Source organism: Octodon degus, unplaced genomic scaffold (assembly GCF_000260255.1).
Source record: "Octodon degus isolate 3935 unplaced genomic scaffold, OctDeg1.0 scaffold00077, whole genome shotgun sequence".
NCBI lineage: Eukaryota > Metazoa > Chordata > Mammalia > Rodentia > Octodontidae > Octodon > Octodon degus.
In genome coordinates this window covers 614,937-628,299 of record NW_004524653.1, presented here as the reverse complement: position 1 = coordinate 628,299, position 13,363 = coordinate 614,937, and the positions used below count along the sequence as shown (strand labels likewise).

At 49.8% G+C, this 13,363-nt stretch overlaps 1 protein-coding gene across 1 annotated transcript in view; it reads right to left on the bottom strand.

The window, feature by feature from the left end:
* The window catches only part of Ctcfl (CCCTC-binding factor like), an 18,625-nt gene that overhangs the window by 3,571 nt on the left and 1,691 nt on the right, over positions 1-13,363 (bottom strand). The window contains exons 3-7 of the mRNA XM_023720797.1: positions 7,111-7,275; positions 6,254-6,387; positions 3,656-3,776; positions 2,901-3,050; positions 1,142-1,302 (exon numbers count right to left, since the gene is read on the bottom strand). Coding sequence (XP_023576565.1) covers positions 1,142-1,302; positions 2,901-3,050; positions 3,656-3,776; positions 6,254-6,387; positions 7,111-7,275 — 731 coding nt within the window. The remainder of the gene's footprint in view (positions 1-1,141; positions 1,303-2,900; positions 3,051-3,655; positions 3,777-6,253; positions 6,388-7,110; positions 7,276-13,363) is intronic.

Sequence of the window (13,363 nt, the reverse complement as noted above, 5' to 3'; positions counted from 1 at the left end):
AATGTATGCAATGTGTTAATTATTGAAACTGTCCTACCAATTTGGTTTGAAACTGTCTCATTGCTATTTGTTTCTCAATAAAATTATAGGAAAAAAAAAAGTGCCCGGATCTCACCAGAAATGTCACTAAGGATCAGAAAGCTGGAAGGCTCTGAGTGGAGAACACAGATTTTCCAAAATTCTGATTTTCTCTTGAAAACTGACAGTCTGCCATCTATCACTATAACATGTTTCCCTTGAAAGCTTAGGGTTGCTTTGTTCACTGTCACAAAAGTGCCCTCCAGATGCCCCCAAACTGCGTGGGAAGGGCTGCTCTGTGCCCTGCTGTGTGGAGACTACAGCAGGTGGGGAAGCGCCTTGTACTCCTGCAAGCTTGTGGGCCTTAGGGGGTTGCCCAGGGGCACACAGGGTGTTGTGGTCTGCATAGAGTTGTCCCCTCAAAGCCTCCAGTGAGCGTTCATAGATGAGGCTTGGGGGACTGGGTCACTCATGGGTGTGTGACAATTGATAGGTTCTCTGATGGGTACCCTGCTGGAAGGTGAAGTCTCACGGGCAGAGGTGGCACTGTGGGCGTGGCCTGGACAGCACAGGCCCTGCTTCCTGCCTGCATCTCTGCCTTTGTTGGACCAGGCCCCTCTGCTGGACCAGGCCCCGCTGCCAGCCCCTGCCTTGGAGCCAGCCCACTACAATTGAAACATCTACAAGCTGGGAGATAAAATAAACCCCTCCTCCTTTAATCTGTGGGTGCTGGGTGTTTTGTCCTAGCAACGAGAAAGTAACTAAGACATGGGGTGTTAGAAAGTATTCAAGGCTAAGGTTTAAGAACGTCAACAAGTTTCTGCGTTTACCAAGAACACTCTTAAGTGGAACAGCCCTTGCTTTTGGGGCTGGTGCAGGAAGGTGAAGGCTGCAGAGGCCACCAGTCACGCTGCCCCAACACCAAGTGCAGAAGTCAACACAGCCGAAAAGGCACGGCATGCCTTGGTGTATCACAGCAGCGGTTTGGCTGGCGTGAGGCCCAGGAGGTCTAGAGGACCTCCGGGGTCTCACGTCCTCTACCAGCTGCTGCTTTGGCCTCTGCCCTCCGTCCCTTCCTCCCCAGCCCCTGCCCTCCACCTGCAGAAGCCGCGAGGGCACAGACCTGCTTGCAGGCGTAGCTGCAGCGGGGGCACTTGAAGCGCTTCTCGTCCTTGTGGGTCTTCTGGTGCTGTATGAGGGCATAGCGCTCGTGGAAGGTGGCGGGGCAGCGGCGGCACTGCATCTCCGTGGCGTGGTACGTGTGCAGGTTGCGCACGTGCACACCTGAAAGGGAGTGGAGCATCATGGGTGAGAAGGCCACCGTCTGCTGCCAGGCAGCCCCACGGCGTGGCTTCCCCACCTCAGGGCTGCTCACATGGGGTACTTCCCGCTGGGGTTGGGTGGGCTGAACTGTGTGCTACCAGACACTCAGAGGCAGCCCTGGCCTTTACCCACTGGGCTCCAGCAGTCCCTATCAGGGTGACAGTCCAAATTCCCCCACCACAGGACCTCATTTTAATACCACTAACTGTGGGGTTGAGGCCGCACAAGGCCAGACATGTGGCCAAGACCCCTGAGACGCTGACTGTGGGGTAAGTGGGTGCCAGAGTGGTTACGAGGCTCACAGAACCAAGATGCCTTTGAGCTAAGAAGTGCCTGATGGTTGTCTGGGAGCCAGGCCACTGTCCTCACATCTTACGCAATCCAGGATGCCTGAAGAAGAGCTGACGATGGAGGGGCACCTTGCGCTTCCCACCCAGCTGTCTTTCTCAGTGAGGGGAACGAAGACCAGGCACTCTCAGAGGGCCACCACAGCGCTGCGGAACACGCGTGTGGAACGCAGTGTGTAATGCTGTGGTGCTGTCACAAGTCTCACAGCCACTCCTGGCAACTGGCTTGAGATCCTTGGTCCTACCATGTCCAGCTGGGCTGTTTTGTGACCTGCTGGTAACCATGGCAACATGGACAGATCGAAAGACTCATTCACAAGTAACTTTCACAAGTAATTTCAAAATGATTTGTCTCATCTCTGAAATTTCTTGGGGCTAACTGGTGAGTTTTTCTGTTCACTAGTATACTGTAAGTACCATGATGTCATACATTTTTAGAAAGAAAGAAAAAAAAGACCACCAGAAAGGGAGACCCAGGGCTGGGGAGATGGCTCAGTAGGATAAGCGCTTCCCTGGCAAGTGCAAGGGTCTGAGTTCAATCCCTGGTTCCTTGAGGAAAAAAAGAAAAAAGAAAGAAAGTGTCCTCAAGTCACGAGGGCCTACCTGGGGAACCTTAGCTTCAGAGAGACTGGGTCTTGGTCCCTACTTGGACCCTTGGCCCCCAGCACCGTGTGAGAAGCACTGGCTGAGGTGCTGGGGCCGAGGGAGTGTCAACAAAGCAAGAATACAAAATCTTGCAGCCTCCCAGCACCCCACTGCGGGCCTCTCAGGCAAGTCACTCCATGTATGAGCCCTAGCATCCTCACCTGTAAGAACAGGCCCAAAGAACACTAAGATAATATCTTTTTTTTTTTTTTTTTTTTTTTGTGGTACCGGGGATTGAACTCAGGACCCTGCACTTGCCAGGCAAACACTTATTCTACTGAGCTATCTCCCTGGCCCCTAAGATAATATCCTGAAAGCACTTTTGAACTCAAGTGTCTGTGACATCTCACAGGTGTAAGGACAGGCCCAGGTCAGAACCAGCGGTGAGACTGCACTTACTAGGCATAGCCGCCAGATGGTGGCATAGGACTGCTGCAAGAAAGCTCATTCTGGGGAGCCCTGCGAGTGGCTGGCCTGCTAGCGCCTTGCTGGCTCTGCAGGTTGGCTGCAGTGCCCAAAGAGTACCAACAGGGGGGCCAGGAGGAGACAGCAAAGCCTGACACTCACGCAGGTCGCTCTTCCTTGCAATGAGGGCGTCACAGTGGGGACACTGGTGCTTGGGCACGTTCTTGCTGTGCTTCTGGAGGACGTGCATCTTCATGGTCCCGCTCTGGGTGAAGTGGGCGTGGCAGATGTGGCACTCGTAGGGCTTCTCCCCTGCATGCAAGGACAAAAGGCCCTTGGAGTGTGGCTGCCCTCTCGGCTCTGACACCTGTAGTGGGAGCTTTCCTGCACCTGACCCCTTTCTTGGAAGTTGAGGCCCCCAATAAGGGTGCGGCACCTGAGTCTGGCCAGACAGCCCATGCCCTGCACGGCTCTGTGCAGCGACCCAGATACGTAGCCTCCCAGAATCCTGGTGCCTGGTTCTGGCGGGCGGGGCGGGGGGGCACCGTTCCTACTACCGTGGGGGCCTGGGAGAGTCTCAGACCTGCATGTGCACAAGCGCTCTCTTTACACAACTGCAGCACACCTGTTACCAAGCTGGCATAGTTTGCTGCATGCTTGGTTTTAAATCTGAGGGATGAATTAAGAAGCAGACTTTTCAATGCCTGAGACCCCTCCAGGAGCTAATGCTTTACAGCAATCTACCTTCCTGGTGGGCACAGCACGGCATGAAAAGCACCGAGCCAAGGCCCTGGGACAAAGGTACATGAGAACTGACGCTTGCACTTTATTTCTGCCCCCAAAAGTGACCTTTGTGGGCTTGCACGCTTTCAAAAGCACAGCCATCGGCCTGGCCCCCTGTGGGCAGACACGCTCACCTGAGTGGGTGAGCATGTGGCGCTTGAGCTTGTAGGTGTCCCTGCTGGCGTAGCTGCAGAGGAGGCACTGGAAGGGACGCTCGCCCGTGTGGGAGCGGATGTGGCGCTTCAGCTTGCTGGCCTGGGACACAGAAGGGACAGTCACTCCGACAGGAACTTGGAAGCATGCGGCCCTCAATAATTACCTTTACAGAAGGAACTTAGGTTAATCAGGTTCTATCATAGAGGCACGCAGCCCTCGCTGGGAACCATGAAAACATCGTGACTTGTTATATTCTATATTCTCCTTCATTCGATGTGCACAAGCTCTTCTCGGAGGAGGAAGCACAGTTTGAAGCAATTCTGACACTCAACTCCACTTTATAAAAAAAATGATGAAACCTCGCTGTCCAAGGCCACGTGGTTTTATATTTAGGTCCAAGGCTACATGTGCTGTGCAAGAACACAAAGCCCAGGAGGATCGCTTTTACATCAAATGAAAACCTCAAGCCAGGAAGTGTGAAATGCATGAACGACACTGTCACGAGTCCCGTGGGCCCCGCGCCCCAAGGGCACATGAGTGGCACAGGCTGTCCTTGCTGTGAGTCCAGCAGCTGTGTGTCAGGGATTTCTTTAGAAGGAGTAGGTTTTAAGTAGGAGAAACTAGTTCTAACTTTGTGACCTATTCCAGGCTGTTAGTTAAACGGCAGATGCCTTCTGCAGACACGCTGTATCTGCTAGCTGTGCGCCCTGATCTGCACTTGGCAGGAAACCCGCGGTGGCCACCACCTTGGAGCCGCAGGTATCCCGCAGCCCCCGTGGTTCTGCTGGGATTGCGGGAAGGCCATGTCTGATCTGCTTCCCCAGTACCAAAGAACAGGCCCCGATCTGAAGGGCACTGAAGACCCGAAGCCTCAAAATGGAAAGTGAGATCCAGTTTTCGAAGAAAAGCAGATGTCCTCAAGTGCCTTAAAAAGTAAAGCAACAAGCATTTTTGAATGACAGCATAGAAGGCCTGAGCAGGAGAGGCAGCTTGACTGGTCCCAGAAGGCTGCCTATCGTGTCCCTAGAAAGGGGACAGGGAGCACCAAGAAACTGGTGTCCAACAGACGCCTCGGAAGGTCCAGTACCAGGAAGGCTCGATGTGCCCTGTCTTAATACAGACCAGCAGGCGCCAGCGGAAGCCACGCCAGTGAGGGCGCAGCAACAGCAGCAGGGGACCGGGGGCCAGGTCACCAGCCTGGGCTGCGCCTGCCTCCCAGCTGCCATGAGGCCTCAGCAGGCCTGCACTCAGATCTTCAGAACTGGCAGGCCATCGACAAGAGGTCTGCCCTGGCTCAGGGTCCCGGGACACCTTTGCTCTCCAAAGCTGCCACCTCGTGTCTTGCTACTGACAAAACAACCTTTAACTTACAGGAGAGACAGACTTTTAAATATAGCAATCAAAACTGGAAAAAAAAAAACTGGAATCAAGTCGTGACCCAGTGTGTGAAATTCCCTACTTTGTGAAATGCTGCTGCAGCATGACTATATTGAAGCCTCCGTTGCTGTGGCCTTTAACTCAGTCCCACTGGAGGGCAGGAGTTATCCCTCCTCAACTGGGCTCACACCCATGGCCTGCTTTCCTCCTAACACCAAGCAGAACCCCTCTAACTGAGCTGGCACTGACTAGGAAACACCAGATACTGCCCGTGATTCAGGCGGGGTGCTCCTAAGCCTGCTAGAAGGCACAGAACGGGCAGCCACACAGCCACGGCCACGGCACGTGGCTGAAGCCTGCAGAGCGTCATCTCCCTAAGTGGAGGATAGAAATGGGGAGCAGGGGATGTGGCATGTGGCAGGGTGACAAGTCCCTGGGTTCGATCCCTGGCACTAAAAACAAAAGAACAACAAGAAAGACTAGAAATGACTATTAGGATGCTTTTGTCATGGAGACAGGCCCAAAATTTCCGGCAGAAGTTCCTATGTGATCTACTTCAATTCTGTGGCACTGAGTGTGACAGAACATACTACACGGACTATTGTGGCTGTGTCTAGGTGTCCCCAAAGCCTCACGAGCCACAGGGGGGGTTTCAGAGGTGACTGGATGTGCAGTGTGGCTGATTCCTGGTGCAATGCCAGGATGAAGGGTGGTGGTTATCCAATCAGTCCCCTGACTGGACTGGCGCTGCCCTAACCCCAGTAGCCTGACCACAACGTAAGGGACACAAAGAGGCTGGTCTTGCCCCTTGCTTGCTTGCCTCGCTGCCTTCTACCCACCACGAGCTGCTTCTCCTCGGCGATGCCCCTCTGCCCTGCCACCCGGCTTTGGAGCAGCCAACGATGGCCTGCAACCTCTACAAACTGAGCTACATCAACTTTTCCTCCCTTCACTTGCGGGTGTTGGGCACTTCATCTCAGCAACAAGACAAAGTGACTTAAGACCTTCTCAACAAATCCTAGAATTACTTCTTGATCACAGGCAATTCCGTTTGTCATTTGTATACCTTTAAATATTATTAATTAGTAATCAAAGGATGAAAAGGAACTTTACAGAGGCAGAGCCCGTCTGACAGTGTGCGCTCCTGCCGGTGCCCCGCAGCGGAGCTGCACGCGGCCGTCCAGCGGCGGCAGACTTACTTCTACGCTCGCGTACTTGCACATGGAGCATTTAAACGGCTTCTCGTGAGTGTGCTTGTAACGCCTGTGGCGGACGAGCTCTCCGCTGGTGACAAATGCCATGTCGCAGTCCATACACTTATGAGGCCTGGTTCCTGTAAAATCGCATGACATATATATATATATATATATATATATATATATATATATATATTTTTTTTTTTTTTTTTGGTGGTGCTGGAGATGAAACCTAGGACCTCACCAGTGCCAATTCTGCGCCATCTACCTACACCCCCAGCCCGATTTATACTTTTAAGACAAGATTTAACCATTTGCAAGGATTTTCTACCTTTTAATTTATACTCAGTCTCAAAACTTTTTAAAATTAAGAAGTTCACTAAACAATCAGTACCACAAACATAGGTGCGACACATTTTTGGAACAGTCGGTGCTTCTGGTTGAAATTCCAAAAGGAAAAATTAAAAGCGTAAAGCAACACAGGACAGCCAGTCATCCCCCTTCCCACTGGAGGGACAGAGCAAGGGGCCGTGCTTTCCCCTGGGCCTGCAGTCCTATGCTAAAGTTTAATCTGTAAATTAGAGATGAAACAACACCTGACAAATATTGTTGGTACTGACAAAAACTAAGGAGATGAATAAAAACTGAAAATAAAGCAATCCTAGCAAGGCGCTGTAGCAGAAGTTATTCAGGAGTGGTTCATCTCTGGAATTTCCCATGGAAGTTGGACACAGGTGACCAAAGCCATGACAGCACAATTTCTGATGGGACGCGGAATTGTGTTTTGAAGCAGAAGCCGGTGGAGTCACCTCCTCGCAGCCCTCCTTGCACTCCAGGGGAGCTGCCCCACGCCACCTCACCTGTGTGGGTGTTGATGTGGTTCTGAAGCAGGGTGACAGTGCGGAAGGTCTTTAGGCAGACGTGGCATGTGTGGGGTGTCTTGTGACTTCTCATGTGGTGATTAAGGCTGGAGACCCTCGAGCAGGTGAACGCGCAGAGGTTGCATTGGAAGGTTTGTTCTGTTCCTGCAGGAAGAAGATACGGCATATGTACAGGGAAAAATCGGCCTTTCCCGGTCCCAGTTCTGTTGCAGCAGGGCAGAGTGCCTTGAGTCCTCTTAGGGCGCAAGGCGCCCTGCTGTGTCAAGTGGAGATGGGACAATTCAGGGCACAGTGCTTCTGGGTGAAGGGGTTCGAGCTGCGTGGAGTAGGTGCTTACTCATCCTTATTTTATTTTCTGTATTTAGGACAGGGTCTGCAGGGTCTCACTACACAAATCTGACTTGTAGTGATCCGCTTGTGTTCAGCCTCGCAAGCCCTGGGATTACAGGCGCACGCTACCATGCCCAGTCTCAGCGCGCCCTGGGGGCAGGGCCAGGCCAGGCTGGCATGTCAGGCCCAGGGATCGAACCTGGCTGCTGCACTCTGCCTAAAGCAGGTGCTTTCGTTCACCTAGACACAGCCACAATAGTCCGTATAGTATGTTCTGTCATACTCAGTGCCGCAGAATCGAAGTAGATCACATAGGAACTTCTGCCGGAAATTTTGGGCCTGTCTCCATGGCAAAAGCATCCCCAGGCTGGCACGTCAGGCCTGGGGATCGAACCCGGCTGCTGCACTCTGCCTAAAGCAGGTGCTTTTGTTCACTATCAGGCTGGCCCTCTTGCCCATCCTTTCTGCAGGGAGGATGCCACCTCCACCCAGAACAGCACTGTCCAAACCAGAGCCAGGGCTGGGGCAGGGCTAGGGCTCAGCACCAGACACTGCTGAGCATGATCAAAGTCCTTGGTCTGTCCTCTATCACTTGGGGAAAAAAGTAGCTGGTAGTCATGAGGAGCTGAAATGACAATTTTTCTAAAACATTAAAATACTGTTTCTTTGCTGTAAGCTACAGTTCTACTGCCCCGAAGCCACAAAGGCTAGGAGTGGACGCTGTGGACAGTGAACACTTCCTCACGGCAGGCGGTGCTGTGGAACTGCGCCAGGCCAGCACATGCAGAGGCGAACGCATCTCCCTTACACCAGCGGCTGCAGAGAGCGAGCGCAGACTCTGCGTGCATCCGTATAACATGTACGGGGCTGCAGCCATGGTGGGCTATGACTGCGGGGACTGACGGAAACTAGCATTCTCCACTGCTCACAGGCTCTGTCGGCCTTACACTTCAAAAAGCCTCCACAGACAGACACCACACAAAAAAGTGAGCTCTGAGTGAAGCAGCAAGGTGTTAAGGCAAAAAGCACCCCCTCCCCAAAAATTCAAAAACCCAGGACTCAGAACCACAAATTTCAGATGTCAGAATTATTAAATGCAGAAGATAGCTGGGCCACTAGTCAAAATAGTAGGGTAAGAAACTCCAAAAATCCGCACATCCATAAGAACAATGAAAAAATCAGGAAAAGTGATCAGAATCAACTTTGGGGGGAACACTGGAGATGAATAAAAAGCTTTCAGGAACCAGAGGAGTACTTCAAAATATCTGGCTGATTCTCAGTAAATCGAGTGCTTTGTGGAGTTTTAATGTATTCTGGCTCAATTTCCCATTCCCCAGTTCAGTGGTGTCCTTGAAAAGAACACTCCAAATGCTCAGTACCAGTACCGGGAGAACGAGATGGAACTCAGTCACAAAAATTACAGGTACGTTTTGTGTCCCGAGAGGTGGCTTGCTGCAAGGCCAACGCGAAGGCTTCCCCTTTCTCGATCTTGCTTAGCCTGGCAGTCACCCGAGCAACACAGGCCCCCTGGGGTGAAGAGGAGGATGTTTTCTGGAAAACCCTTCTGAGCAATGGCTAACAAGGGGAAGTAGGCAACAGAAGGCTTTGAACGGAAGGATGCGGAATAGGGTACAGCTTCCAAGAGCGCTAAAACACGATTAGGAATACAGAAGGCTGCACAGACCCAGGCGCAGGCGCCACAGAGACGAACGCCTGAGGTGCTCAATCTGGCTGGCGTTGAAGCTCTCAGGAAGCAAGAAGTGAAGAGCAAGGCACAGCGGCCAACTGCCTGAGCGAGCTCCGGGGAGGCCAGGCCCTACGAACACAGAGAGCGCCTCAGCAAGAGCGGCAGACGTTTTTGGTTTCAGGTGTTGAAGGTATCTTTGTCCACTCACTAGCAGGGATTTCTTGGCTACATAAAGCAAAGAACACAGACTTGAAAGTTAGTTCAGAAAAGTTAGCAACCAGACACCAAACGCAACAAGCAGCAGCAACCAGCTGTGGGCGGAAGAGAAGTCTGATTGACAGAGCCGCTCCAGTACCGGGTTCCAAGGGTCTGGCTCTCAGTCCAAAAAAAAAGTTGCAGGACAAGCACAAAGACAAGAAAATACAGTGATCTGTTCATGGAAGAAAATTCAGAGAAACTGGGCCCAAGAAGTCCAAGCACTGGATGTATACAGCAAAGATTTTAAATGACGTATTTTAAGTATGTCCAAAGGCCCAAGTATACTGTATATAAACAGCCCTGAAAATAATGCTTTGCCATCTAGACATGGGAATTCTTGAATCAAAAAGTACAGTAACAAATTAAAACTTTACTAAAAGGGCTCAATGGAGATCTACTAGGAAGAATGAAGAATTAGTCAATTTGAAGACAAACCAATGAAGAGTATTTAGTTTGAAGAATAGAAAGAAAAAAGAATGAAAGAAAATGAGCTTATGGGGCCACGGAGATAGCTTGGTGGTCTAAGTGCTTGCCTGGCAAGAGGAAGGACCTGGGTTTGATCTCTGGAACCACATGCCATGCTGGCCCCAGAACCCTGGGCCACTGAAACTGGGCACGGTGGGGCACACTTATAATCCCAGTGCTGGGGAGGCTAAGACAAGAGGGTCACTATGAGTCTGAGCTGTGTAGTGAGACCCAGTACCAAATAAATAAATAAACAAGTAAAAAAAAAATTAAAAAAGAAAACGGGCACAGCCTAAGACACCAGTTCGGCCTCACCAAGTGTATAATATATGTACAGCGAGAGTGCCAGAAGGGGAGTGAGGGGCAGGAATATATCTAGAGATATAATTGCCCGAATCATGCTTAATACAATAAACAATCATCTGCACACCAGAAAGCTTAATAAATTTCAAATAGGATAAACTTAATGAGGGCTGGTGGAATGGCTCAGTGGTCTAAAGCACCTACTTAGAACAAGCTTAGCAAAACACAGGGACTGCGGTTCAATCCCCCAGCACCACATGCCAGCCAGCCCCGCCCCCTGGTGGGCTGAGCTGGCTGCGCGCGCACGCACACACACACACACACACACACACACACACACAAATAAATAAAAAAAATAAATAAAATTAAAAAAAAACTTAATGAGACCCACTTTAAAACACATCATAATCAAACCACTGAGTATCAGAGAGGGAGTCCCGAGAGCAGCCGAGACCCATCGTACACACAGGAGACTCTGTAGGACTGATGGCTGACTTATCCCAGAAAACCAGAGTCCAGAGGGCAATGCAATGGTATGTTCAAAGTCCCGAGGGGGGGGGGAATGTTAAGTAAGAATTCTGCATTAGGTGAAAATATCCTTTGAAAATGAAAGATAAATTAAGACATTCAAAGATAAAAACCAAACAAATCTACCACTGGAGACTTGTGTTATGAAAAATACTAAAGGGACTCATAGGTTAAAATGACAAAAAGCACTGTTATAAGAGACAAAAAAGATACTGCATGATGATAAAAGGTCCACCTATCACCGCTAAAACAATTAGAAACATGTATGCACTTAATAACACAACTCCAAAATACCTAAAGCGAAACCAACACAACTGAAAATAAGGCAATAGTAGTGAGAGACTTAAGTGCCACACTTTCAACATTTCAGATAGCTGGACAGAGGATCAGCAAGAAAACCGAAACCTTCAGCAATGCTGCAGGCCAAGTCGATGTGTCAGGTACCTACAGGGCGCACCCCAGGAGCAACATTCTTCACGAGTACAAATGGAAGATTCTAGAAGAGAACATGTGAGGCCACAAAACAAGTCTCAACACACTGTTAAAAAGCCAGAAATCACACAGAGTATGTTCTCTGACCATCATGGGATAAATTTAGAATCAACACCCAAGGAAATGTGGAAAATGTGTGGAAGTCAAGCAACACACTCTCAAGGGACCAATGGGTCAAAGACAAAAATTGTAAGAAAACTAGAAAATAATCAAAGATGAATAGAAATGAAAACACGAAATGTCAAAAGTTATGCAGTGACCTAAAGCAGTATTCAGAGGGACATTTTCAGCTGTGAACAACTACATTAAAAAGGTAATGTTTAAGATTAATCATCTAACTTGGATTAGCTACAAGAGGGAAATAAATCTAAACCGACAACCAGTAAAAAGAAGGAAATGATGAAAATTAGGATGGAGACAGAGAATAGAATAAACAGAAACAGAAATGGGCCCTAATATGATTTGACTGATAAAAGGAAAATGGACAACAGGAACAGCAGTGTGCAGTATCTATAAGCCATGGGGCCACGGCTCAGCCTCCTGTTCAAACCAGGAAACCTGAATGACTGTGGACACATGTGAAAGGATTGTGGCAAGGCTGCACTGTCCCTTGCTAAATGGAGTCACCTCCCACCCCAGGCGACAAGGAAGGGAATCCTGAAACTGTTGTCAAACAGGACTGTTAAACAAGGAGTCTGAAATTGAGACAATAGGAGTACGGTTTTTGAAGTGAGAAACAACTTTGTTTGTTTTCTGAGACAGAATTTTCTCATATAGTTTTTAGATTAGTCTTTAACTCACTTTGTAGCCCAGGCTGGGAACTTGCAGCAGCTCTCCTGCCTCAGCCTCCAAGTGCTGGGAGTACAGGTGTGCACCACCATGCTTGGCTTAACTTTTTTATGTTTTAAAGAACCAAACACTTTTTTTTTTCTAGTTATGTATTTGGTACAAGGTCTCAATACGCAGCTCAGATTCATAGGGATCCTCCTGCTTTCATACCTTCCCAGTGCTGGGATTACAGGCATGTGCCACCATGCCCAGACTTGGTCACAGGCTCAGTGTACCCCAGGGACAGAGCTGGCATGGCACACGGGACGGGGGAATCAAACCCTATTCCCTGTGCTTGGCAAAGCAGGTGCTTAGTCCAGTGAGCTATCTCACTGGGCCTTTCAAACAAATAATTTTTGAGGATCCAGTTCATCCTGTGGGCTCTTGGAATGCAATCTGTTTTCATATAGACTTAATAGTGCTTCAAAATCTTCCCCACAGGGGCCAGTGAGATAGCTAAAGGGACCAAAGCACCTGCTTAGGTGAGCTTAGGCAAGCACAAGAACCCGTGGTTCAATCCCAGCATGCCCGCCCGGAGCCTGCTGAGTCAGCCAGAGTCTGGGCAGGTCTGTGGTGGCGCACAGCTGTGAAAGCAGGAGGAGCACCGTAAGTCCAAGCTACAGAGACCCTGAAATAACCAAATACATAAAAAACCAAAGTGGAAAAACAGCCCTCCCCACAGAGCAGGCCCCATTCACCTTGGGCATCCACCCACAGCGCTCTCCCAAGTGCAGCTTTCCAGGCCCGTGTATAACACACTCACTCCACAGACCACAGTGTGAATCATCCTTGCTTGGACTCTCTGTGGGGTGGGGCTCAACTCCCTTTCTTACCCTCTTCAAATGCACCCCTGGGAAGACCGACAGCAGTGACCAAGACATGGTCTGCTGTTTGTATGCACAATACCTCAGTACATTTTGAGCTTTTATTTTATTTAATTTTTAAAATTCTTTTTGGCAGAACCAGGAATTGAACTCAGACCCTTACGCTTGCCAGGGAAGTGCTTATTCTACTAAGCCATCTCCCCAGCCCATTGATTGAGCTTAAGCATCTTGGTGCACAGAACGCAAAATCCTTGATGGCCTCGAACTCACAAAAATCCTCCTGCCTCAGCCTCTGCAGTGCTGGGATTACAGGCCTGCACCATCACACCTACTTTTAAAACTCCTTTGGAAAATAAGATGTCAGGATTTTTGGGGGTGGGAGGTGGGGATAGGTGTCTTCACAGTGTTCAATTTCAAGTTGCAGGGCCGGGGAGATAGCTCGTGGGCATAAGTGCCTGCTTGGCAAGCACAAGAACCCAAGTTAGATCCCTGGTACAGAAGAAAAAAAAAAAAAGGC